Here is a 27,190-nt window from a genome sequence, read left to right as displayed (position 1 = left end):
GGGGGCAGTTGGGGGTGAGCAGGCCGGCGGGGGGGGGCAGTTGGGGGCGAGCAGGCTGGCGTGGGGCAATTGGGGGTGAGCAGGCTGGTGAGGGGGCAGTTGGGGGCGAACAGGCTGGTGGGGGGGGCAGCTGGGGGCGAGCAGGCCAGCGGGGGGCAGTTGGGGGTGAGCAGGCGTCAGGCAGAGTGGTTAGGGGTGATCAAGCAGGCAGGCAGGTGAGCAGTTAGGAGCCAGTGGTACCGGATTGCGAGAGGGATGTTGGACATCCCCGAGGGGTTCCAGATTGGAGAGGGTGCAGGCTGGGCTGAGGGACACCCCCTCCATGCACAAATTTTGTGCACTGGCCACTAGTACAGAATAGTATTGAATGTGAACTATAATTGAAAAAAAAAAAACACAGATGGAAAATTGAAAAACAAACAAACAAATAAAAAACAGGGTCTGTTTTTAGCACATCTCCCAACCAGAACCTTAACTCATAACTCAAGTCATAGACTTCCTTTCATGAAGTCTTAAAAACAAAACAAAAAAATGCAACCAACTCTTAGCAGTTACAGAAACTGAGAACAAAAGTGAAACACAGGTAGGAAATTAAATAAATTCACAGGGCCCGACAATGGCTGTTGCCCAAACTGAAATTAAATACACACACACATACACACACACACGCACACACATATTCTCCATGAAAACTCTACAATACAATTTATTAATGAACAGTGAACGGAAACAGAAGCTGAAAGTGGGTCAGGAGAAACTATTTAATTGAATAGTCTGGAAATTATGTCGGAAGAGCAGATGGTTTCACAGAAGTCGATGCTACCTAGAGGAACAAGGAATGATTTTCTAGGAAAGAAAAATATTTTCATACCTTACAGCACACACTATTTTCAGCAAAGGAGGAGTCTATATTCAGCCCAGGATAAAATCTGAGCTTGGCACGGTGACAAAGCTGCGACTAAGTGGCAGCCATCCACACGTACCCAAGTTCAAGACCGGGTCTTCCAAACGAAGCTAGAGTTCAAACAGCGCTATTTAAAAACCAGCAACAAACAGAAGCCAACACTGTACTCTACTGGGTCTTTAGCCAACATTCCTGACCTTGGCAAATAAGAAAAGTGGTTCCCAACGGGCAATAGGCAGCGTGATCTTTTTAAAAATATATACTTTTTTAATGATTTCAGAGAGGAAGAGAGAGATAAAAACATCAATAATGAGAGAGAATCATTGATTGGCTGCCTCCTGCACGCCCCCTACTAGGGATTGAGCCCGCAATCTGAGCATGTGCCCTGACCAGGAATCAAACTGTGACCTCCTGGTTCATAAGTAGCCACTCAACTGCTGAACGACACTGGCAGGGCTAGGCAGCATGATCTTAACGTAGCTTCCGACCCCCAGACCTCAAGGGGCCTGGGCAGCAGTGACATGCACAGGCCACATGGAGATGGGAGACCCAAGTTCAAGCTGTGGTCCTGCAAGCCAGGTGCGCCCTGGGATTGAGCCTCCCCATCTATCCAACGAGACTGAAACATCACCTCTGGAGGTGCAAGGATCCCTCGAGCTTAAGTACATGAAGCTGCATGGAAACTCCACGGCATAACACTCAGTTGCTATTTTCATGCCCATGACTCACCAAGCAGACAGGTAAGTTCTTCCCAGAGCAGGGCTCTATGGAAGGGAAGGCCATCCCAGTTGGGATCTCTGAATGACAGCCCAGAGCCTACCACATCTCAAAGCTGCACCCGAGGGACCTGTTCCTTAGCCAACATTGCATAAGAGCAAATGATTTGAAGAAGGCAAGTCTCTGATTCTAGCCCCATTACATATTTGCTGTGTGACAGTGGGCATGTCGGGTAACCTCTCTGAGCCTGGTTTCCTCACCTGTAAAATCAGGATCCGGTGAGGACTAACTTACACTAAGCATGGTGTGTGGCTCATTAGCTGTAATTACTGGGGTTACTATTACAGTATTAAGACTATCATCATCTAGAAATGCCTTCCTCCTATTAATATAATCATTCACCTTCCTTTTCTCATCATACTCCTTGCCTTTGTCTCCTACTCAGAACATTATTTGAGCTTCTTCCTGAATCAATGCTTCCCAAATAAATATTCTTTCATCTCAAAAAAAAAAAAGACTATCATCATCATCATCATCATCATCATCATCATTTAAGTTCACTGCTCATCACAGGGATTCTCAGCAAGTCAAGGGAAGGCCCAGGAGCAGAACAGCCTTTCTGCCATGCAGCTGGAGGACCCTCCCTTGGGGATGAGCTTAAAGGCACCCCCCTAACTCAGACCTGGGGGGACTCCTGCTATAACATCATGGGCTGCTTTGGTCTTCCTTTTATCCATCCACCTCCCTTCCTCCATGGCTCGCTCCTCACATTTTGCTTTAAGATTGGTTTGTTTGTTTTACTGATTAAAAAAAGCCATCAACATCAGTGACTTTATGTTTAATTCTGATGAAGAGCCGCAAATATTATAGATGAATTTGTTATGTTCAAAGCTGCAGGTATCATGAGGCGATAGACACCTCATTAAGGATGGCAAAACAAACACTTCAGAGCACTCGAGGCTCCATCTAAAGGAACCCCATGGTGAAACCCACTTTAAACCAAGAATCCTCCTATAATGCAAATAACCACCCCCTGGTTCTTCTCCACAGCTTCCTATGTGGGGCTTCCCGGTAAAGGGGAACCCACACCTGAAGGCACCTGTGGCCAGGTGTCACTCCTCGCCAACTCCCGGGTACATCAGGACTCAAGCTCAGACCATTAACGCTTGTTCTAGGCTGCCAATTACGTCATTTCTATGGGGCCTGGTCAGACTGGCAGGGGCAAGGCAAAAGGATAAAAGGGGGTGCAGAGAACAGAGGGGGTGCAGACCTAATTAAGGCAAAGTCTTCCCAAAAAGGGAGCCAAGGAGGAGGCTGAATCACATGACTACCGGGGCCAACCACAGCCAGCAGACCTGCTTCTAAGATGGAGTGGTTAGACGTAAGTGTGATGAGCCATGTAACTGAAAATGTAGGTCTAGGCCAGTGATGGCGAACCTATGACACGCGTGTCAGAGGTGACACGCGAACTCATTTTTTTGGTTGATTTTTCTTTGTTAAATGGCATTTAAATATATAAAATAAATATCAAAAATATAAATCTTTGTTTTACTATGGTTGCAAATATCAAAAAATTTCTATATGTGACACGGCACCAGAGTTAAGTTAGGGTTTTTCAAAATGCTGACACGCCGAGCTCAAAAGGTTCGCCATCACTGGGCTAAAGCAAAGTTGCATCAACTGGTATTCTTTTTTAGGAGGATGGCCTGTCTTTCCAAATACATTAAAAGCTACTTTAAGGCAATAAATGAGTTGGTCATAATATACAATTAGGTGTGAATGTATTTATTGAATTAATGATATACTTTAAAACAGTGGTTCTCAACCTTGGCTGCACATTAGAATCACCTGGGAATCTTTTTAAAATCCTGATTTCTGGGCCTCATCCTCCGGAAATTCTGTTTCTTTGTTATGGGGTGGGGCCACAACATTAGTAACAAAGAAACAGAATTTCCGGAATCAGAATTTTAAAAAGATTCCCAGGTGATTCTAATGTGCAGCCAAGGTTGAGAACCACTGCTTTAAAAAATCACACCAGTATCATTTTTCTCTCCTATCTCCACTTAGATAAAAGAAATTTGCGCTCTACCTGGCCTTCGAAGGTTCTCAAAGTGTGACTCCCCCCACCCCCGCCCCAGGCCAGCAACTTCTGGGAACTTGTCACAAATGCATATTCTCAGGCCTTGCCCCAGACCTAATGGATCAGAAACTCTGGGGCTGAGGCTGGGGTTCTGGGTTTTAACGAGCCCTCCAGCTGATTCTGAATCTCCCTCAAAGTTGGAGAAACACTCTGTTAAAAAAATGATTAGTCCTAAAGGCTCGCAGTCTGTCTCTGGAGGTTAACATTATTTGGGATGCTGTCTTAAACCTTGCTTATCACCTCCCTTCACAACCCATGAAATCAGACAGTGCCAGGGTTTTTAACTGGCCATTAGGCACCCACACTCTTAGCCCCAAAACACTTCAGTCTGTTAATTTTTAGACCTTAATGTAAGTCGTGATCCTTCTTTTTAGATTAGGCTCTTTCCTAATTGTGAGGAGAGATTTAAAGGACAATTTACATAGACAATGACTATCAACTGCTTCGGCAGTTGTGTTTAGGGCTACGGTTACCCAGACTGGAAGTTCAATAAAAATGGGACCCTTACATGATTCGTTACACAATGTGCATGTTTTGCATAATGAATGTCATCCTCTGTTATTATCATGGCCACCCCAAACTGATATTCAGAGCTTAACGTTAAAATGCTGGCAGCCAAAATCCAAGCATGAGCCTGGTCAGCACAATGCCAAAGAAAAAATCCCAAAGGCCGGCGCTTAAAGACCTCTCAGGCAGGAAAACCACAAAGATGGGAATTTTAAAAATGTGGCCATGAGAACTGATCCTAGAAATTGCAATGTGTGTCATGGGAGTGTTTTACAAGCAAGAATGTAAGAGGGGGAACAGAAGACCAGCTTGAAGGAGACGTGCGATAAAGCATGAGTTCCTTTCAACCTTTTCCTGGTGAAGCCCTTCCACTTAGTTTAAACTCCCCACTGTGTGCAGGGGATTCAGGGACCAAGAGCCGAAAGTGAAGGCTGCAGTGTTCAGTAAGATGACGGGATGTGCCACCAACATCCAACCGCTTGGTGGCCCAGGACAAGTTACTTTTATAACCTCTCCAAACTCAAGATCTCGATTTATATATACCACGGAGGTGATTCCACCCACCTCCTATGACTGCTGTTAGCTGGTCTGAAATTGACTAACACAACAGAAGGTACCAAATAAATAGCTCTAATTATCACATGTAATAAATGAAGCTACTACTCTCGTACATTGCTGGGAATGAAGAATGGTGCAACTACTTTGGAAAACAGCTGGGCCATTTCTGACAAAAGTAAACATACATTTACCAAACAACCCGGCAATTCCACTCTTGCATATTTACCCAATAGAAATGAAAACCTACGTCCACACGCGAGACTTGCTCACAAATGTTCATAGCCGTTTGTTGGATAATAGCCCCAAACTGGGAACAGCCCAAACGTCTAACAGGAGAATGATTAAACAAACTGTTTGCATATCCAAACAATGGAATATTTCTCAGAAACCAAACGGAATGGGTTCGTAATACATGCAACAGCATGGATGAATCGCAAAAGCATTGTGCTGCGTTAAAGAAGTGTGACACCAAAGAACCTACACTGTGTGCTTCCATTCCTATGCTATTGTGAAAGAAGCAAAAGGAATCTACAGTGGCAGGAAGCCGATCAGCGGTTGTCTGGGATAAGGGCTGAAGGAGGCAGGAGGAAATATTTGGGGGTGCTGGAAAAATTCTGTATCGTGAGTGTGGTGGTAGTTACACGGGTACTCACATTTATCAAAACTCATAAAACTATACACTTAATATGGGTGTATTTTATTGTATATAAGTTATAGCTCAACATGGTTATTTAAATAAATACACCAGCCAATAGGCCTCACAGGTTGGCACAGAGCCCTCTTTCGAGTGCAGTACAAAAATTCCTGAGTGAAGAGATTTCAAACACTGGTCCCACTTCCTACTTAACTATCTGTCAAGGCGATTTCTTCATCAAAAAAAAGAGAGAGAGAGAGAGAGAGAGAGAGAGAGAGAGAAATGCAATACCTTCCCTCCAGTTCTCAGGGCTACTTGGATGATTAAGTGGCAGTGTTCTTTGAAAATGCTTTAAAGCAGAATTAGAGTAGCCAGCTGTGTGGCCCTCACACCAGCCAACCAGGTGCCCAGCAAACCCACATCCTCTCTACCAGCCCCTCCCTGACCTGCCAATCAGACTCTGGGACCACCTCCTGATCTCTCTTGACCCCACCCACTTCTCTTGTGTCCCAGCTGCAACTCCCTCAGCTGAGACTACCTTAACCTCTTGCCTGATGATTGCAATGGCTTCCAAATGGTTTCCTTTTCCCCAGTTGTACTCTTTCTATCCTTCTTCATCTAAACCCAGAGCAGACTTTTCAGAATATGAATTTGATAATGTCACCTCTCCCCTCCTGAAAACCCTCAGTGCTCTTGAGAGAATCTAGACTCCTCAGGCCAAGACCTAAGACCTTTAGTCATCTGGTCCCACTTTCTTCTCCCAAAGGCCACACTCCAACTAAACCAGCGGTTCTCAACCTGTGGGTCGCGACCCCTCTGGGGGTCAAACGACCCTTTCACAGGGGTCGCCTAAGACCATCGGAAAACACATATAATTACATATTGTTTTTGTGATTAATCACTATGCTTTAATTATGTTCAATTTGTAACAATGAAATTGGGGATCACCACAACATGAGGAACTGTATTAAAGGGTCTCTGCATTAGGAAGGTTGAGAACCACTGAACTAAACTGAACTGCTGCCAGTTTCCCCTCTATAGAGTGTAGTCTCTGGGTTCTGGGCCCTCCGCTAGGTCATCCCTTTTACCTGAAAACATCATCTCCTTTCACCTTCATCCTTCTGCCTAGCGAACTCCAAATCCACCTGCACATCTCAAGCCTTCCTTCTCTCTCTCTCTCTCTCACACACACACACACACACACACACACACACACATACACACACCCTTCCAGAAAGACTGGGAGCTACCATGTCCCCTCGATCACCATCACTTTAGCACTGAGTATTTACAATCGCCTGGTTCTTCATTTTTAAGAGATTTTAAATCAATCGAAACAAATGGACTAGACATTTGTGTCCCTTCAAAATTCAAATGTGAAAGCCCTAACCCTCAATGTGACTATATTTGAAATAAGGAAATAATTTAAGTTAAAGGAGGTAGTAAGGGGGAGGGACTCTAATCCAATAGGATTAATGTCTTCATAAGAAGAGACAGTAGAGAACTCTCGTAGCGATGTGTGAACACAGCAAGAAGGTGGCTGTCTGCAAGCCAGGAAGAGAGTCCTCACCAGAACTCAGCCATGTTGACGCCCTGATCTCGGACTTTCTGCCTCTTGAACCATGAGAAAATATATGTCTGTAGTTTAAGCCACCCAGGATGGAGTATTCTGTTATGGCAGCTGAGCTAAGACAATCGGGATAAACCTCCTATCTGGTTCACCCATATGTCCTTCGGACACAACATCCTGGCCCCAGATTGGCATTCAATAAATATTTGTGGGACCAATGAACTGTTATCCTACGGTCCCTAAAGACCCCAACGGTAAGCGTTCATAATAAAAATGGTACATTAATCTGAATTAGAGATGCAGATTCAGACCTGGAACTGAGTTATCCTTCCTTGAAAACAGATCAGAGCAGCCCAACAGAACTTTCTGTGCCAATGGAAGTGTTCTCTATCCGCACCTGTGGCTGCTGAGCACCTGAAGTGGGGCTAGTGTGTCAGAGGAACTGAATTTTAAAAAATTTATTTTATTTTAATTATTACACTTAAAAAGCCATATGGCTGGTGGCTGCTACACCGGATGGTGTAGGACTAGGACTTTCAAGCAAAGATCAAGCTCTAGGCACTAGCTTCATTATACAGATCACTCACTGTGCCAACCATGCCAGGCACTGAGCACATATAAAACCCAGTCGGTTCTGATGGAGCTGACACAGGTAGCTTTCAAGTGGTGTGAGAGTGGCCTGGCACAGGGAAGCTGGCAAAACGCACATGTAAAAGGGATAAAGAGGCACCGTTGTGCGGAAATTGTAATGCTTTATGGGCCTCCGTCTGGGATGAAACCCATCAAAGGGCGAGTTCATCCCTCGGTGACCAGAGTTAATTGAAAATGTAAGACCTGATCGCATCACCCAGAACTGAGATTTTTTGGCAGCTGTGCGCTTCACTGTGAGATTCCTGCTGCTTGTCGCCTCTGCCCGCCCTACAAGTGAGGTCGCAGGTGGCAATGTGTTAAGTCAGATGAGCATCTTCTCTATGAAAAATAAGCCTATCCAGTGCTACTGGAAAATCTTCTATGGCCAAAACCACATGGAAGAGGGACATTTTTACGTCCCTCTCCATGATAACACAAGTTTCCTGACGAGAATGTTCTAAAGATACATTCGCATCTTTCAACTCAGTAATTCCTGAGGAAATAACCAGAAATGTGCACAAAGATTTATGATAACACAAGTTTCCTAACAAGAATGTTCTAACTGGTGTTAATACCTATTTGTCTAGCACCCTGCGGTTTATAAGGCTCAAGAGTTTTGATGCCCAAGAGATCTAGGTTCAAATTCTGCCCCAGTCACTTCCTAGCACTGCACCTTTAGAAACGTTACTTAACCTCTCTGAGTGTTTCCTCATCAGCAAAAAAAAAACAAAAACAAAAAAAAGATAGGAGTGAACTATATACCTCAGTGGGATACTGTGAGGATAAAATGACGTCAGAAGCCACACAAAGACAAATTTAATTTGTAATCACCCCAAAAGAGAAATGACCCAAATGTCTAGCAATAGGTGAAAAGCAAAACAAACTGTGGTACATCCATACATGAGAATACAACTCAGCGGTAACATAGGAGTGAACTACAGACACACCAAACAACACAAATGAATCTCAAAATAAGTCAATGGAATGGGAAAAGCCAGACCAGAATATGCTAGAAAGTTGTGTAAATAAAATCAGAGACAGAGCAGAGGATTGGTTGTCTAGGGACAAAAGGGTTGGACAAAGGATCCCCAAGGAGCACGAGCACACCTTTGGGGAGATGGCAAGGTTCTGTATCTTGACAAAATGAAGGTTTCACAGGCCTAACACGACCCTGCAGTGTCAGGGGCTCAAATTATACTTCAGCAAAGTTGAAAAGTTAGGGGAAATCGGGTGAGGAAGGCAATGCCCCCTCACAGGACTTGGCACACAGTAGGCTCTCGAGAAATGTTGGCTCCGTTCTGGAGCCACAGCGAACAATCCCATTAGGACTTCTGAGAAAGGACTTGAGAGGCTGCCAGGGAAAGGAGCCAGCATACGCAGCCTTTACTCTGAAGGTTTACTAGAACACGACTGACTATTCAGGGCACGCTATTCAGGAAGCATGAACGAGAAGGAAGACTGGAAAGATGAGCAAGGCTTGGTCTTTGCTCTCAAGGAAACACAAATAAGTATAATCTATGATGTAATAAAGTATCAGAGGATGATACTGACAAACTATTGGTGTAGAGAAAAAGGTAATTCCGACTGGATGGAGGTCAAGAAGAAACAATTGCAGATGGGTGGGATTCTGGTAAGCAGGGAGGGGTGGGGCCGGCCCTGGGCTAGTCCGGAAGCTGGGAAGTGAGGGTCCTGGGCAAGGGCAGGGGGTCGGGGGAAGCAGGCAAGGCCAAGGGCCACAGCACACGTCCTCCCAGAGATGAGTTGGGGGAGGGCCCGCAAAGGGCCAGGCCAAGCTGAGAGCCCTGAGCACCAGCAGGAAGCTCCATTTCATTCATCCAGGCAGGGAACCAGCCACAGGGGTCGGCAGGATCAGATCTGTGTTTTACACAAACAGGTCCTAGCTGGAGGGCCATTTAGCAAATTTGTCAAGAGTCTCGACATTTGTATCTTTCAACTCAGTAATTCCTGAGGAAATAATCAGAAATGTGCACAAAGATTTATGTCCAGCACGGCTTATCACAACATTATTTATATTAGCCCGAAGCCCAAAATAACTTAAGTGTCCAATAAAAGGGGACTGCTAAATAAATTATGGTATGCTGAGTGATTAAATCATGTATAGCCATTAAATCATATTTTGGGGAGATATGGAACGACAGGGGGCATGCCTCACTATACAATGTTAAGTGGCAAAAAAGCAGGATACAAAAATATACATTGAGTATTCATTCGACAAATATGTATTAATATCTACTGTGTGCTAGGCATTGTTTTAAGTACTAAGATACAGCCCAGGATAAAATAGCCAGAATTCCCTGCACTGCACTCAGTAGAAGGGCTTCCACCTCCTACTGACAACAAATAAGGACGCAAATAACAATAAGCAAAACATACAGCACGTAAGAGGTAAGACGTGTTATGGAGGGGGAAGGGATGGGGGGCTGGAGGGTAGGTGGAGATTTTAAGTAGGTGGTCAGGGAAAAGTCCACAGAGAAGGGGGTTAAGAGTCTGAGTGAAGGGTATATCTGGGAGGACTTCCAGGTAGAGGAAACAGGCAGTGCAAACGCCCGGAGGAGGCCTAGGGGCTCCGGGAAACAGCATGGCTGCAGTGGCAGGACAGGCAGGACAAATGGCAGGAGAATGAGGACACAGGGAGGCCAGTGTCACTCAGGGTGAGGGGAGCCATGGCAGGACTTTGAGCAGAAGGGTGATGTGAAGTGTAGGGCAGTGATGGCGAACCTATGACACGCGTGTCAGAGGTGACACGCGAACTCATTTTTTTGGTTGATTTTTTTTTTGTTAAATGGCATTGAAGTATATAAAATAAATATCAAAAATATAAGTCTTTGTTTTACTATGGTTGCAAATATCAAAAAATTTCTATATGTGACACGGCACCAGAGTTAAGTTAGGGTTTTTCAAAATGCTGACACGCCAAGCTCAAAAGGTTCACCATCACTGGTGTAGGGGGACAAGGGCAGAAGCAGGGAGACCAGTTAGGATTTTTCTAATGTCTTTCCTAACATTTTATAATGGGCATATGTTCCTTTTATAATCAGAAAAAGAGGTAATTCAATCAAAGAAAATAGAGTGTGGGTGCTATGACGCGCATAAGGAAGCAGAGACAGATTAGGAGGTTAGGGAAGTGATTCAGAGGATGAGTGGGGAAGCAGTGGGCAGACAGAGGAGGTCAGCAAAAATTACCCTTCTTAATAACAGAGGAAATACACTGCAATGCAAAAAAAATATGTGAAAAGGGGAAAAAGAATCGCCCCATAATATCAACACCCTGACAATCAATTTATAACATCTCCATACATTTCCTTCCAATCTTTCTCCCTATACATGCTTTTGGTTTTGTTTTTTTGTTTCTTTTTCCTTAATCATTCTACAATGCCTAGAATGTTGTGGGCACTCAAATAGTCATTGAACAAATAATGGTTGACCAGATATTCCAGATAATTTTGTGTTTGCACTTGCTTGGGCTACATTAGCTCTATTATAAGCATTTCTAGAATTTTTAGAAGTAGTTTTAATAGGCTTGGGTGACGGAATGGAAATTGTGGGTGAGGAGAGGGCATGGTCACAGGGAACTAAAGCGTCAAGTCTGGCTATTTAAGAGGCCAGCGGAAAGCAACCTGATGAGGAAATTGCTGGGTTCAGTTTGGGGGACTTGGAGGGGTACACAGAGACACCCGGCTGTCCATCTTTCCCAGGGCTTGGGAAACAGGTGGAGCTTCAGCTGGGAGATGGCTGCAGCAGGAGCAGTGGGGGAGAAGGAAGAAGGGGAGGAGGAAGAAGGGAAGAAGGGGAGGAGGGTGGAGGAGAAGGGGGAGGATAAGTAGAGAGGAAGGTGGGGTGAGGGAGATGGCGGGGGAGGGGGAGGAGGAGGAGTGGTAGTACTACTAGTAGTCCTACTACGTGCCAGACATGGTGCTAAGAGCTTCACAGATCTTCCCTCTCCTAACCATCACAGCTGCCCTGAGGTGGATATTCATGTGCTCATCTGATAGCTGAGGATGCTGCAGGCCTAGCCATTGGCCAGTGACTCCAGAGCAGAGCCAGGACTCACACCCACAGACAGGAGGCCTTGTCCCACTAATTCTCTTTTCTGTTACGAGAAGCTTAAAATACACTCAGAAACCCAGGGAGGAAGTATCTTAAGATGCTTTAGTTTTGTAGCACCTGGTTTATGCTCACAACATCCAGGGATGGCCCTACCCCCCTTCCTTGCCCCATAAGGAAGAATGCTCCCTTCCTCTTCCAAAAACATACTTCACGTGTTTTCCAACTTGCATTATAACGTGCTGAGCTTTCACCTCATGTGTATGAGTTGTTCTACCTCCAGGTAAGAGGCTCCAGGAAACCCTTGCCCTGCAGCACCAGCCGACACTCTGCAAGGCCAGTGCTCAGCGCTCAGCAAATGCTCCGGGAGGAAACCACTGACCGTCACCTGCCAGCCACCCGGTGCCCGAGGGAGGCTGCTGGTGGCAGGTGATCTGGACACTCCCTGGCTCAGGTGAGGCAAAGCCCAGGCTGACATGCACTCTTGAAAGATGGGGAACCATGGGCAGGGGAATTGGGCTGGATGGCCAGATTAGTACGAGGAGATGAGGCACGTTTTCCTTTTCCACGTGGCTTGGCATCACGCAGGGTCTGCACACTGGTTGGCCCATGGGCAAGTTCAGCCCACTCATGTGTATCAGTCGGCTCACATAGGGTTTTAATTGATTATCATTTTAATTAGTTACTATCTTTTACAATGTGAAAGGGTTTCACACAAAAAAATATGGATTTCTGTAAGCAGTCCCCTTTGGGCAGGCCAACCCTTTAGAGCAGTGGTTCTCAACCTTGGCTGCACATTAGAATCACCCGGGAATCTTGTTAAAATCCTGATTAATGTGCAGCCAAGGTTGAGAACCACTGCTTTAGAGTTTCCCACAGCCCTCCCCCCTGCCCACCTCCCCAGTATGTCCTTGTCAGCACCCCCACACACACACACACTGATGGGGCAGCCTCAGCTGCAGACCCTGCCGAGGGTGGAGCGCATCTGTCCCCAGAACACGGGGGTGGCTGTACTCACCGGCACTCAGGGTTGTGAACTCCAGGAAGCGGTATTCATAGGACACATCTATCTTGGTTTCCACCTGAGGCCTCTTCAAAGTTGAATAGATATTTCCAGGCCGTTTGTCATCGCGTTTCTCTAACTTGTTTAATCCGCAACCCATCTCAGCAGCTGCCAACAAAAGGGAAGTAGAGGAGGGGGGTGGGGATTGTTTTTTGAGATTTTATTTTTAAACACCATAGTACAAAAGACCGCATAATCTCTTTGAAGACTACATAAAGCACCTCGGCCTTTATGAAATCTAGAGTATTATCCTATATAATAAAAGGCTAATCTGCAAATTGTCCCCTCGACCGGGAGTTCGACCAGGGGGTGGGGCCGGCCGGCCAACCACCTACAGCCCCACCCCCCCGGCCGACTCAACCCTAATTGGCCTCCCCCACCCCGAATGGAGGCAGGGTCGGCCAGCCAACCTCCTGCATCCCCTCCCCTGGGCCAGCCTGGCCTAATCGGCCCCTATCGGGGCAGGCCAGCCAGACCCCACCGGTGCACAAATTCATGCACCAGGCCTCTAGTTTACTATATGACCCAAACACCGGCGGCCCAGCGCTCAGTACCCAGGCTGGCTCCTCTTTCTGTTAAGATGTCATCACCAGCCATCCTGTGATTTATGAAATGACACCAAAGCATACCTGCTCTCTATCTTTTTCCCCCTCTCTGAGGAAAATAACACCTCACAGTGCCTCAGTTCTATGATCTGGGTACGTGATTTTAAATCAGGATCTAAAAAGCAATATGGGCCGAAACCGGTTTGGCTCAGTGGATGGAGCGTCGGCCTGCGGACTGAGGGGTCCCGGGTTCGATTCCGGTCGAGGGCATGTGCCTGGGTTGCGGGCACATCCCCAGTGGGGGATGTGCGGGAAGCAGCTGATCGATGTTTCTCTCTCATCGATGTTTCTGACTCTCTATCTCTCTCCCTTCCTCTCTGTAAAAAATCAATAAAATATATTTTAAAAAAATAATTAAAAAAATAAAATAAAAAGCAATACGGTGCATTATGGTGTCAGCCCATCAAAAAAAAAAAAACCCAAAAAACAAAAAAAACACAAGAGAGATGTGTCACCTTCGCTGTGCTTGCTAAGAGAAAATAATAAGTTGTTGTTACAATTTCCAAACTCCAAAGTCCTTCCCACCCTCAGCAGGAATTATTTAGACAGGAATTCATATTCATAAAACATCTCTAAACGGAGACGGTAGTATTTTTATGGGCCTGATGTAAAGGCCCTGAATTTTTCTTCTTTAGACCAAACCACAGGAACAATACTATGCTTCCATGTTCCTAGAAAGTCATTTCAGACCAAAAGAAAAACTGGCCGAACACTAATAGCAGGGCCGGCGAAATTGGAAGCAGAAATCCAAGTATATTAGAGTGAAGATGTGTAGCTACAGTTTGAAAAGAAAATGGGAAAATGTTAAAATAATGTGCATATTAGGGTGGCTGAGCTTTCAGTCTTCTGTGAAAAGCAACACAAGTTCTCTGTGTATTGGAGCAGAATGACATTCATGAAATGACTTATTTATCTCCCCCCCCCTCCACCTCCAAGACTTCAGTGGAAGATATTTTCCTTTTTGTGCACCGAGCATGACCAATACTCCCCCCTCCCTGGGGTACTGGTGCTGCCATCAGAACATATTTCACAGAAATTTTAACTGGCCAAGAATATCACAAACAGAAACGTGGTAACCGCTTCCTTTTAGAGATAAGAATTTCCTTTTGCTCAATCCATTCACGGGGTACCCAGCTTCCTACGGCAATTTGGCAAGCTCCAGAAAAACAAAATGAACCTCAAAAAAGGTGGGGGGGGCGTGTGTGGAAGAGGGGGGTGTAGCGACAAGCAGGCTATACTTTTCAGTAATTAAAAAAAGTCTGGAAGGATGGATGAGAACAGGAAGGCTTACTTATGCCTTAATAAGGGAACATTAGCGTCCAAAGGGCCAGAGCAGACATGATTTATGTGCAATCTGCATGGACTGATTACTTGTAAAATACTCTAGTTCTGCAGATTTAATAGCTGATTTGTACAGAGGCTGCATATTTAACTGCTAAAAGGCAAGCCAGCTGGCATCTGCTTCAACGAAGCAGAAGAGAAGTGGACATGGGAGGCTCCTACGTCTTAGGGACCAGGTAACCCTGGTGAAATGAGCACTGTTACCACAGGAATAGAACTGGAAATAACCCGGAGGCTCACCAAGTCAGTCACTTCCTAAGAAGGACTGAGTGTTTGAGGATCTCCAGGAAGAAACCTCTTCCTCAAAAAACTCTCTCATTCTTGCTATCCTGTTAGGTAAGGTCTAGCATTAGAGATTCATTTCTTTGAAATCACAATCACTCTAGCTCAGCATCTCCTTGGAAACCACCAATATCTCCATGGGAAGGGCAACAAACTAAGCCCCGGGTAGCCACTAACACTTTAGTATGATTTAATTTCTTTGCTATAGGACAGGTTCCCTGACAGCAGGAAAAAAGGAGGAGAGGGTTACCAAGGTGAGTAAGAAAGACTCCGACAAGGATGGGGCAGGTGGTGGTGGTGGAGGTGTGCCGAGGAGCCTTAGAGAAACTCTCCCAATTTAAAACTTTGAGTTAAAGTTTCAATCTAAACTAGAAGTCTCTGCCCAAGTTCACCCCAAATGACACTGTGCTTGTCTCACAGGATATGATGCAGCTCTAGGCAAATCATCTATGTGATCAGACAAAGAAAAGAGAAACAGTGCCAAACAGTAGCAAAACTGTAATATCAGTGACTCATTGGGGTCTCCAACTTTAGAGATGCCTTTCTTTGGAGTGTGTGCAACGCTGATTAAGCAACGGCTCTTAAAGCACAGCTCTCTCTGGACAGGGAGATACGAGAAGAAGTTACTGGCCACCAAAACCTTAGTGTGGCTCTAACCAGTTTGGCTCAGTGGATAGAGTGTTGGCCTGTGGACTGAAGGGTCCTAGGTTCGATTCCGGTCAAGGGCATGTACCTTGGTTGCGGGCACATCCCCAGTGGGGGGTGTGCAGGAGGCAGCTGATCGATGTTTCTCTCTCATCGATGTTTCTAACTCTCTATCCCTCTCCCTTCCTCTCTGTAAAAAATCAATAAAATATATTTTTAAAAAACACACAAAAAACCTTAGTGTGAATTTGTACCTCTTACTCTTGTGTCCAGGGCCCCAGTACTGGCACACATGTATTCCTTTCAGTTCATTCCTTCATTTCAAACCAACCCCCACCTCTGTCAAAATAGAGAAGACTTTTATGTCATTCCCAAAATATCTATATTCAGTCACTACTATGCTGAAACAAGTCACAAAAATGTAGTGTACAGGAGGAGGAAAAATCCTATATAATAAAAGGCTAATATGCAAATTGACCGAATGGTGGAATGACCTGTCATTATGACATGCACTGACCACCAGGGGACAGATGCTCAAAGCAGGAGCTGCTCCCTCGTGGTCAGTGCACTCCCACATGGGGGGAGTGCCACTCAGCCAGAAGCCGGGCTCATGGCTGGCGAGCGCAGCAGCGATGGCAGGAGCCTCTCCCACCTCTGCAACAGCACTAAAGGTGTCGGACATCCCCTGAGGGCTCCCCCGAGAGGGTGCAGGCCAGGCTGAGGGACCCCACTAAGTGCATGAATTTCATGCACCGGGCCTCTAGTAAGATATATAATAGTGCCTTACATTACTATAGAGTTTTGTAAATTTACTGTTCACTATAGGAAGCTCCCAAATCATGCTCATATTAGAATCCCACAAGGTGCTTGGGGCAAAGGTTGGGTAGGGGACTTTGAGAAGAGGAAAGAGTGAAGTGAACAGCCTTGCCTGGTGCAGGCAAGATGATTTCTGGTGTGGCCGTACATTCCCTCATGCAGCCATTCAGGCACATCTTCCTCGGGGGTCAAAGTCCCTAGCAGGGCAGAAGGTGATGGTTTTTTCAATGTGTTCCCCAAATCCTTTGACATGCCTGCTGCTCAGATGTGGTCTATATCACCCCCCTCTGAATCTGGGCTCCATGACTGCCTGACCAATAGAACAGGGCGGAGTGACACAGAGCTAGCTTCTGGATCTGGGACTTAAGAAACTGGGAGCATCCACTGCCTGCTTCTTGGGATGCCTACTCTTGGAAGCCAGCCAGCACACCAGGAGGAAGCCCAAGCAGCCCAAAGAGAGGCCCATGTGGAGAGGAAGCCAGAGCCAGCACCAACATGCCAGCTACCTTGCCAGTGAGCCATCTTGGAAGTTGGGCCTCTGCCTCAGTTAAGCCACTGACACCATGTGGAGCAGAGGCAAGCTGTTTCCATCAAGACCTGCCAAAACTGAAGATTCCTGAGCAAAATATGCCATTGTTGCTGTTGTAGGCCTCTAAGGCTTAGGATGATTCATCATACAATCTGTAACTTAATAACCCTAGCTTGCTCAAAATGACCATGGCCTATCGCCTCCTTGGTCAAGCACCAGTTGAGGTTGGCTTCCACCTAGTGACCCTGTTTTAGCCATTCAACCTTGGGAGGATATCTGGATTATTTCCAGTTTAGGTTGATGGACAGAGTGACTAAAAACATTCACACAGAGGTTTTTATGAGGCATTCGTTTTCTCTAGGGTAATGCCTCCGAGTGGGCTTGCTGGGTTGTACAGTAAGTGCAGGGTCCTGTCTATGAAGAATGATTCCCTTTACACACTCGGGGTGGCCCGATGCTGACCCCACTGGAGGCCTGGAGGAAGATAAGACCCTCTTAGAGACCACCAGATTGGCCCCTCCCCCTCCTGATGCCGCTCACTGAATGAAATCATGAGCAGCAGCACTATTCATGCCTAATTCTCCTTTTGTTGTAGTCTGTTTTTGTCAAGGACACATGCTAAAAACCACCTGTGTGTGACCAAATTTCCCCAGTACTTTGCGATGGTCCATCCAACCCCTACAGCTCTGCCCCTCCAAACTCCTACAGTCACATCACACTGATACCGAATGTAATTCAGGTTACATATTTTATGTGCTAATGGATCGTTGGATGAGCTTAGATTACTTGACAATCCTTCAGGAGGTTTTTTCTTCTTTTTATGCCTGCCTTCCCGGAAGACATCCCTGCAGCTGGGTCTCAGGAGCCTCGCAGGGAAGACTTTATTTTCCTCCCTAGTCAGCATCCAGTTCCTAATTACTTCAGCCTACTTCTGCCAGACATTGCAAATAACCAGGAAGCAAAGACCCCCTCAAATAGTGACGTTCTGGAAAATCAATTCTTTCTGAATCAAGTCTAGAATGGGTATGTGTTTGATATATGGTGGACCAGCTTCATGCAGAAGTTGTGGGCTCCATGAGTGAGGGAACGTATGTTCCAAATTCATGCATTCAATCATTCATTCAATGTGCATATGTGAAGGCCTGCTTTGAGTCAGGTAATGGATTAAGAAATATAAAAATGGGTCCAGCCGGTGTGGCTCAGTAGTTGAATATCAATCTATAAACCAGGAGGAGATCACTGTTTGATTCCCCATCAGGGCACATGCCCAGGTTGTGGGCTCAATCCCCAGTGTGGGACATGTAGGAGGCAGCTGATCAATGATTCTCTCTCATCGTTGATGTTTCTATCTCTCTCTCTCCCTCTCCCTTAATTTGAAATCAATAAAAATATTAAAGAAAAAGAAAAATGGGAAGACCAAGACTTGCCCTCAAGGGGATGGCAAGTGAAAGGAGGAGAAAGACAATGAACAGATGCACGTGGTGCAGGGAGGCTGGCTGCTCTCAACTAGAGGTCTGGGCCGAGTGCAGGGCATTCAGAGAAAATTGCTGCGATATAATCAGGGAGCACCTCGCCACAGACTGGGCTCCAAAGAAAGCTGATCAGCAATGGGGCACGATGCCCTGTGTCATGTTAAATGTGTTAAATGTCGAAATTAAAAATGTTTTTTTATTTGAGAAGGATTTCTAATTTGTTTCTGAAATGCTTCCCGAGATGCCCATAAAACACTGGGAAAACCACTTCAAAAAGGATCGCCTCCTTAAAAGATGATTTTTCAGTGAGTGTTTGTAAGAACTGGAGTTGAAAGGCTCATTTTTTTTCTATCAACTAGCATGCACGCATTTAAATAATGGGGGCAATAAATGTAGTTATATTTTCAAATACAAATTAGTTTCATTAAGAGCGAGCCCTCATTTACCACACTTGCCACTAATCTGAGGCAAACAGTAAAGCTAATTTTAACAATTGCCAACAGCTCATGACAAGCAACCAGAGACAGGGCAATTATGTGCAATGACGCTGGATAAGCTAGCGAACTCATTTTTTATTTCTACACTCAAATCCCGTGTTTGAAGACTGAAGTGTGTTTATAACATCATTCAGTCACCTAAAGTAAGAACTGATGATCCAAATTTAAATATTTTACATAATTAGGGATGTCTCTCTCAACCCAGAAACGTAAATGAAAACTTCAAAATTCAATCAACTATTCAGATAGTGTCAAATCTTGATATCCTACAAACATAATCTAAGACAGAAACCCAAGGATAACTAAAATGTAACCCTTGAAAGTGCTCCTGATTCGATGCCAAGGAAAAGAACCATCTATAGGAAATAGTATTATTGTGTGGTGCCACTTTTTAAAAAAAAATAATCCTCACCCTAGGATATGTTACTGATTTGAGAGAGCCAGGAGGGGGGAAGGAAGAGAGAGAGAGAGAGAGAGAGAGAGAGAGAGAGAGAGAGAGAGAGAGAGAGAGAGATGTGAGAGAAACATTATCAGCTGCTTCCCGTACGCACCCAAAACAGGGATTGAACCTGCAAACCACAGGAGAGACCCTGAGTCCCAACCACCCAGCTAAGCTGCTCTGGATTCCCAACTCCACCCTGTGAGATAATAAATGTTTATTGTTGTTTTCAGCTGCCAAGTTCAGGAGTAATTTGTTATACAGCAAAAGATAAGGAATACAAAGGGCATTTATCAAAGGAAAACACTTGCTTACCACTCCACCCTCACCCCACCCCCACGTCAAAGTGGATTTCTTATGTGGACTTACCTTTCTGTGCTCCTACTAGTCTGTATCACAACCACCCTCAGCTAGAACCAGCCCTCTCTCAGGAGAACTCGCGAGAACTCGCTACTGGATGTGTGGTTCCTAGCCCAGCAGCACAGGCATCCCTGGGAGCTGGTAAGAAATTCAGAACTCAGGCCCCGACCAGGCCTGCGGATCAGAATCTGCTGTTTAACAGGTGGTTGAATCAAGTCAAGTTTGAGAAACCCTGAGCTATGGAGGTGGCTTTCAGTCTTGGTTGTTTTCAAGTCCTGCTGCCCAGGCATTTGGGGGTGGGGACCAGGCATCAGTATTTTTTAAAGCCTCCTAAGTGAGTCTAACTGGCAGCCAGAGTGGACAATCTGCCTGCCACTCTCAAGTTCACCTTCTTAACAGCAGAGCACAGGGGTTGGGTGCAAAGGCTCTGGAGCCACATCGCCTGGGTTCAAATCCCAGTGTCTCTACCTCGAGGAAGCAACCTAACCTCAGTTTTCTCAACTATAAGATGGGGATTAGCTGCAGAATCTACCTGTAGGGTAAGGATTAAATAAGTTCATATTTAACAGAGCTAAGAACTCAGGCACCCAGAAAAATCACTTTAAATGTTAACTATTATAAGTACTTTAATAGCATGACTTGTTACCCACTATAAAGATTCCTTTTAACCTGCCTATACCCACAATTACACCACACTGAAAAGGATGCATATAAGATGTCCCAAAGCACCATAAGAACCCCCAAGAGACTTCTCTAAGTTAATGAAGTGTTTAAATGAGCAGGCTCATTTCTTGTACTCACTATTTCCGAAATTTGGTAATACACGATACAGTCAAATTCCGTTAACCAGAGGTTGTGAAAAACTTAATCTCTTGCCATCCAACTTTGGTGGATTATGTGTATTACAACAAATTCTCCAAATCTGAAGAATGTGGGAGATATCCCATAAAACTTGAATGGTTTCCTCCAAAAGTATTTCCTCAGAGTGAAATTCAAAATAGGGCGTGTAACACAACACAACACACACACACACACACACACACACACACACACACACACACAAATAAATGCTGACAATGACGGGGTCTGCCTATGGAACGACAAAATGGGACATTTTAGTTGTAAACGCCAAAGGAATCTGTTAGTTGTAAAAGCCAAAGGAATCTGTCAGTGAATTTCGCTTCCGGTGTGAAAAAGTGTGGAGGGCATGGCTGTGGGGGAAACACCACAAGTTGGTCAGTACCAAGCAAGCTGAGCAAAACACAGCTGATGTTGACTCTCCACCTCTGGCTGGTCCCGTTCCCCACACCCGAGGGCTGGTGTCTCCTTCGCTTGGAACCTGATTCTGGAAGAGTGTACAGCAGAGAGGGGAGAAAGCCACAGCACCATGGCCCCCACTGTCCGGCACAAGCAGGACACAGAGGCTGCCCGCCCTGTCCTGTCCAGCACTCCGGACACCGCAAGGATGGGCCGGACCAGCAATACCCCAAAATGAAGCCCTTAAGTACCCCAAATGGTGTCTCCTCCATCTCAGGCTTGGCAGGCAGCCATCACGCGTAGAATGCGACCTGATTTTCTAGCTCTTTGGTTCTCGCCCCGCTGAGAGCGATTTTTCTTCCTGAATTCAGCCCAGGTAGGGAGTAAGCCACACAAATGCATATTTAAAAGCTGAACTGAATTCTTATTTGGAGAGTAAGGAATTAACAGGGCTCAAGCAGTGGCCATGGTTTGCCTGCTGGACTGATCTTTTCAGAGAAAGCATCTTGGTGAAATGTACAATGATCATAGAGGAAAGCCCCTTTGGGGGCCCAGGAGGGGAAAAAAATAATTTATGTCAAAAACTGAATGTGAATGAGAGGAAAGATCACACACATACAACCTTTAAGAAAGTAAACATGAAAGAAAAATCTGGCTAAATTTATCTCTGTCAGTAAGAAATAGCCTAAGCCTTAGCCAAGTGTGTTGCCAATTCTTCAACTGAAAGAGACAAGAGAAATGCTTACTATAGAGTAGCACTATCAAACAAACTTCCAGCAACAATGAAAATAATCCATATCACCCTAGCTGGCTTGCTCAGTGGTTAGAGTGTCGGCCCATAGACTGAAGGGTCGTGGGTTCAATTCCGGTCAAGGGCAGGTACCTGGTTGCAGGTTCAATTCCCCGGCACCAGTTGGGGCATGTGCAGGAGGCAACAAATCAATGTGTCTCTCTCACATGGATGTTTCTCTCTGTCTCTCCCCTTCCCTTCCATTCTCGCTAAAAATCAACGGAAAAAATATCCTCAGGTGAGACACACACACACACACACACACACATACACACTCTTTATCTGTGCTGTCCAATTCCGCAGGCAATAACCACATGTTGAGCACTTGGAAGGTGGCTAGTGAGACTGGGGAACTGCATTTTTAATTTTTTATTTTCATTTTAATTCATTTCCATGTAAACAGCCACAGGTAGCTAGGGGCTACTGTCTGGGACAGCTCAGCTACAGACACTCAAACCAAACAGCTGGCAATGTCTTTCATTTCCTACAATAAAATTACAATCCTAATCAACCAATAATATCTTAAATTGTCACCAAAATTAGCACCTCTGTACAGGCCCCAGCTGCCCCAAACTCAGCAAGCTTAAAACAAAAAGGAAAAGGACTGAAGACAGTGATCCGGGTGTGTCGTTGCCTGGGACTGTGTTCTGCCTATCCAGTTTACATTTCTACCATAGTATGGCTTTGCCTATTTGGAAATCCGTGCTTGTGAACGGAATACGCATTTGGAGAACCAGAGCGTCACAGTCTCTCCCCTTAACGTCTGGGAAACATCAAAATGTGAACTTAGGGCAACTTACTTAACCTTGCTAAGCTTCAGTTTCCTCGAGGCTAAAGAGCAGATAATTAAATTCAGAGACTACAACAGGTAAAGTGCCTAACAGTGCCTGGCAAGGAGTAAGCAGCTGGCAGGTGGTCACTATAATTATTATTTCGTGAATAACAATAGTAAAATCTGCAATAAAATAAGAACGGTGCTGCTCCTACGAAAGTTTGCAGTCGGCAAAGTTTTCCTGAGCCCCATCACTTTGAACCTGTTTCCCAGGCTACCATGGAAAGTGGCATCGAGTAAAGTGTGTCTGGGGCCCTGAGTCTCGGCACTCACTGTGCCTCTCCAGAGAGGTGCTCACCTAGTGGGTACCATGCATCCCAAGCACCGTTCAGCCAACATTTATTGTGTCCCTACTGTGTGGCAGGCATGTGCTAGGCCAGTGATGGCGAACCTTTTGAGCTCGGCGTGTCAGCATTTTGAAAAACCCTAACTTAACTCTGGTGCCGTGTCACATATAGAAATTTTTGATATTTGCAACCATAGTAAAACAGAGATGTATATTTTTAATATTTATTTTATATATTTAAATGCCATTTAACAAAGAAAAATCAACCAAAAAAATGAGTTCGCGTGTCACCTCCGACACACGTGTCATAGGTTCGCCATCACTGTGCTAGGCTATGGAGGAAAACAGTCCGCAGAGTGCACTGTCTCAAGGCTCTTCACCATCTGCAATGCTTGGCCCCCACTGAGACACCTCGGGGAGATGTAAAAACTTCATCCTGGGGTCCCTCGCAGGCAAGGAGGCTCCATTCTTGTTTCCTGGACCAGCAGAGCCCAGGTTCAGCTGCTGGCCCCCAGAGAGGAATGGCGATATAAGGGGACCTGAGGGGAACCAGCCCATTTTTTCAGCAGGGACAGTAAGGGGGGTGTTGACAGGCCATGTTTTCACCGACAGGCCAAATCACATTAACAGGAAATCTGTTCTGAGCCTTCAAAAGGCCAAACCCGATCTTCCTCACAAAGCAAACACAACCCCTTTCAACAAGCTGCCGGAGCCGGTGAAATCCAACGGGACACTCCACCAAGTTCACACCAACCAGACCAATCTGCCCGAAATCCCCCAGGAGTCTCTAAACAGAAGTTTAGTGGAATTCTGTGGAGTTCAGGGGTTATTTTTCTTTATATAGAAAGCGCTCAGTCAACCTTCTTTCACAACCAAGCGTACATTCCCCTATGGAATTCCCTTCTCTGAAGATTTCTAAAAACAAAATATCCCTCTGATTGCCTGCCATCATTTAACTGTAAACGCATTTACTGGCAGAGTTGGGGATTTCTCACAGCTCCTCCACCTCTGAAAACAACATGTTCCACGCCGTCTCAGGTGGGCCCAATTTCTGGGCCCCTCTGGCCCCAGAAGAACACTAGTTAAATCATACTTGTATTCTAAAACCTCACACTTGTACTCTTGATGATGGGAATGTAAAATGGTATAAGCATGTTGGGGAAAGGTCTGTTCGTTTCTTGGGAGGTTCTAAGACCAAGCAATTCCACTCCTAGACATTTACCCACAAGAAATGAGAACATATGTCCCTAGGAAGACTTGGACACAAATATTCATAGCACCTTTATTCACAATACCCTTCCCCCACCCCCAAAAAAACTGGGAATAAGTCATGTGTCCATCAACAAAGGAATATATAAACAAATTGTGGCATAGACATAACCTGGCCTATAACTCAGCAATAAATAGAGACCAAATGACTGAACACCCAACATGAATAAATCTCAACATCATGCTGAGTGAAAGAAGCCTTACACAACACTGTAGAATCCCACTTACATGAAGTTCAAGAACAAGTTAAAGGAACTCAGAGTGAAAAGCAATCAGTGGTATTTGCCACGGAAAGGGTGGGGACAGGGACTGACTGGGAATGGGGATGAAGGGACTTTCTTGGATGATGGTAATATTCTCCTTCTTGATAGAGACAGTAATATTCCCCTTCAAATGCCAGGGGTGGGGAAACTTTTTTCTGCCAAGGGCCATTTGGGTATTTACAACATCATTTGCTTAATATAATTCACTTAATATACATTTATGTTGTTATGAAAAAAGCTCCTAGATTTATTGAATTTTGAGTCCTGCCTGTGGTTGCCTTGGCAGGGCCAGACCAAATGATTTCAAGGGCCTTATACGGCCCGCAGGCTGGACGTTCCCCAACCTCTGGGTTGTATATACAGGTGTAAAAATCAGTCAAAATATAACACAAATGTTACTCTCAAGATTTTTGCATTTCGCTATACATATATAAATTATACCTTAAGAAAAATCATGAATATACACTGAACTCTAAATAATAAAGTGGGTGCTGAAATGTTCAGGAGTGACCTGTATCAAAGTCTGTAATTTACTTTAAAATGAGTAAAACAGTAAATCGGACTGATAATGGATAGAGGGATGAATAGATGGAGAGATGGGCAGTCAAACCCAGATAGCAAAATCACAGGCCCTAGGTGTAGGCATGTGGATGGTCACTGCGGTTGCAACTTTCCTACATTTTCTAAAATGACATGGGCAGGGGAAAGAGTCCTACTGCGCTCTCCTTAGCCCACCACATCAGAAATTTGGCAAGGCTCTCGTGCCCACCCAGCCACAGCCCCACATCATTTCAGCGCTGCTGAAAAGCGAAGATTGCAAGAACACGAGCAGCTTTACAGGAACTCACATCACTCATGCCAAAGATTTTCTGCCTGTTTCCCTACAGACAAAGCAGTGATTTGAATGTAAGCCAAAAATTCCTTCTCAAGAGGGAGAAAAAGGACACACAGACTTGTATTCCCAATTTGTTCTCCTTCCATGCCTGCACCCAATCCATTAGCTAACTGTCCAACACTCCACTTCCATTTGCCCCATGCCCATGCCGCCAAAGACAAACAAAGAAAAACCAACCCCGCGACCTGTTCTACAAATGCAGCCAGAGGGTGACGTCCCAGCTCTCCGGCCAGATACCCCACTTGGAGGCAAAAGAGGATGCAGAGCTCCTCTGAGGTTAAAGTGATTTCACCGAGGTTAGCACACACATGCACCGAGAGCCCCAAACAACTTGTTGCTTAATCCCTCTGCCGGGTTTGGTGACATCTGGGGTCACTTGAACTTAGTGGGGAATTCAGATGTTCAGAGGTACATTTCAGGAGGCCCGGTGGCTAGGGACACGGGGGGTGCATAGCGTGAGCTACCCACAGACCCAGAGGTCGCTCACATTACGCCGGCCTTCCTTCCTGGCAGGGCCTCGCTTATCCTGAGATGACACACAATAGCAGGGGCTGCAAGACGCCTAGCCTGACTGCCAGCCCAGCATCTGAAAACAGCTGTACCAATTACAAGAGACTGTTGCTGGAAACCAGGGCAACCACTCAAATGTAGGGATTTGTGCCAGACTTTTGGGAGAAAAAAAAATACTTTTTGTTTGTTTGTTTTGAAGCCCCCTAACAAACTCACGGACACCACCCAGCGTCCCTGGGAACTACCCACAAGCACACAGGGCGGCCCAGCGTGTGTGCAACAGGGCGCGCGCCTGGGTCTCGCACTTGGCCTCCACGCTGTTCTTACTGCCAAACACTGCGAGATACAGGTGAAGGGCAAGCGCCTTGGCCCAGGAGGAGGGGGTGCCTGCCTGACAACTGGGTTTCCTAAAATATACGCTGCCACCACCCCACCCTGATCCAGACCCACCTTGGCGTCCCTTGAACCTAGGAAAGTGGGTTAGGTCGAGGGAAGAAACCCCGTTACAAAGGGGAAATGCCCGTTTTCAGCGCTGGGGACTCCCCCAGTCCCTGGTATCTGAGCCTCTACTGGCTGCGGTGCTTCCTCTGAACGCGTCCGCTCCCACCCATCCATCATTCCTACCCGGGAGCAAACTCACCTCCTAGGGCGCACGCAAAAGGGCAGCCGGAGCCGCCTCCACCCCACCCCACGCTCTCTCCCTCCAGAACCTACACTCCGTGGCCAGCGCCAGCCTGATCTTTGCAGAGGACTCCCTGCAGCCTTGTCCGACCTAGACCCACCTGTAGCCTGGAAGCTTCCTCTCTGATTCCTTCCCAGGCGTCCCCGAGCCTGCAAAACCCACGACCCCCAACAGATTGCTCGGGTGCCTCTCCGCACAGCGCGCCGGGGATGATTTTCTCCCCAATAAAGTTGGCCCAAGACTGCTGTGCCCCACGGATCGGCCCGACCCCAGCCAAACTCGGGCCGGAGGTGCGCGGGGGGAGGGGGAGTTGCGCGTTGGGGGAGGGGGGAGAGGAAGGGTCCTCTGGCAGCCCCGGCGCCTGGGAAGCACGCCCCAGCTCTGACAACCTGCAGGGAGGCGCCACGCGGGGCTCCCCTGTCCTCGGGGGTCCTGCAGCGGGGCCAAATGGAGGGGTTTGTGCCCGCCTACACCCCAAATCCTGCCGCGCGCCCACCTACCGTTCCGGACTCGCCGGGGAGAAGGCGCGGGTACGGGCTCCCTGAGACAGTGTGTTCCGTCCCGGGAGGAAAGTTTGTGCCATGCAGAGGCGGCGGCGCGAAGAAGGCGTGGGCACCAGTGGGTGGGGCGGG

The 27,190-nt window shown here is 46.2% G+C and overlaps 1 protein-coding gene across 1 annotated transcript in view; it reads right to left on the bottom strand.

Moving 5' to 3' along the window:
• RFTN1 (raftlin, lipid raft linker 1) overlaps window positions 1-27,184 on the bottom strand; it is a 176,298-nt gene extending 149,114 nt beyond the window's left edge. Inside the window, exons 1-2 of the mRNA XM_006083664.3 lie at window positions 27,059-27,184; window positions 12,744-12,896 (exon numbers count right to left, since the gene is read on the bottom strand). Coding sequence (XP_006083726.1) covers window positions 12,744-12,888 — 145 coding nt within the window. The 5' untranslated portion in view covers window positions 12,889-12,896; window positions 27,059-27,184. The remainder of the gene's footprint in view (window positions 1-12,743; window positions 12,897-27,058) is intronic.
• Window positions 27,185-27,190: the final 6 nt, after the last annotated feature.

The sequence above is a fragment of the Myotis lucifugus genome, unplaced genomic scaffold, assembly GCF_000147115.1.
Source record: "Myotis lucifugus unplaced genomic scaffold, Myoluc2.0 scaffold_8, whole genome shotgun sequence".
In the NCBI taxonomy this organism is placed as follows: Eukaryota; Metazoa; Chordata; class Mammalia; order Chiroptera; family Vespertilionidae; genus Myotis; species Myotis lucifugus.
This window is presented reverse-complemented; position numbering and strand designations above follow the sequence as displayed.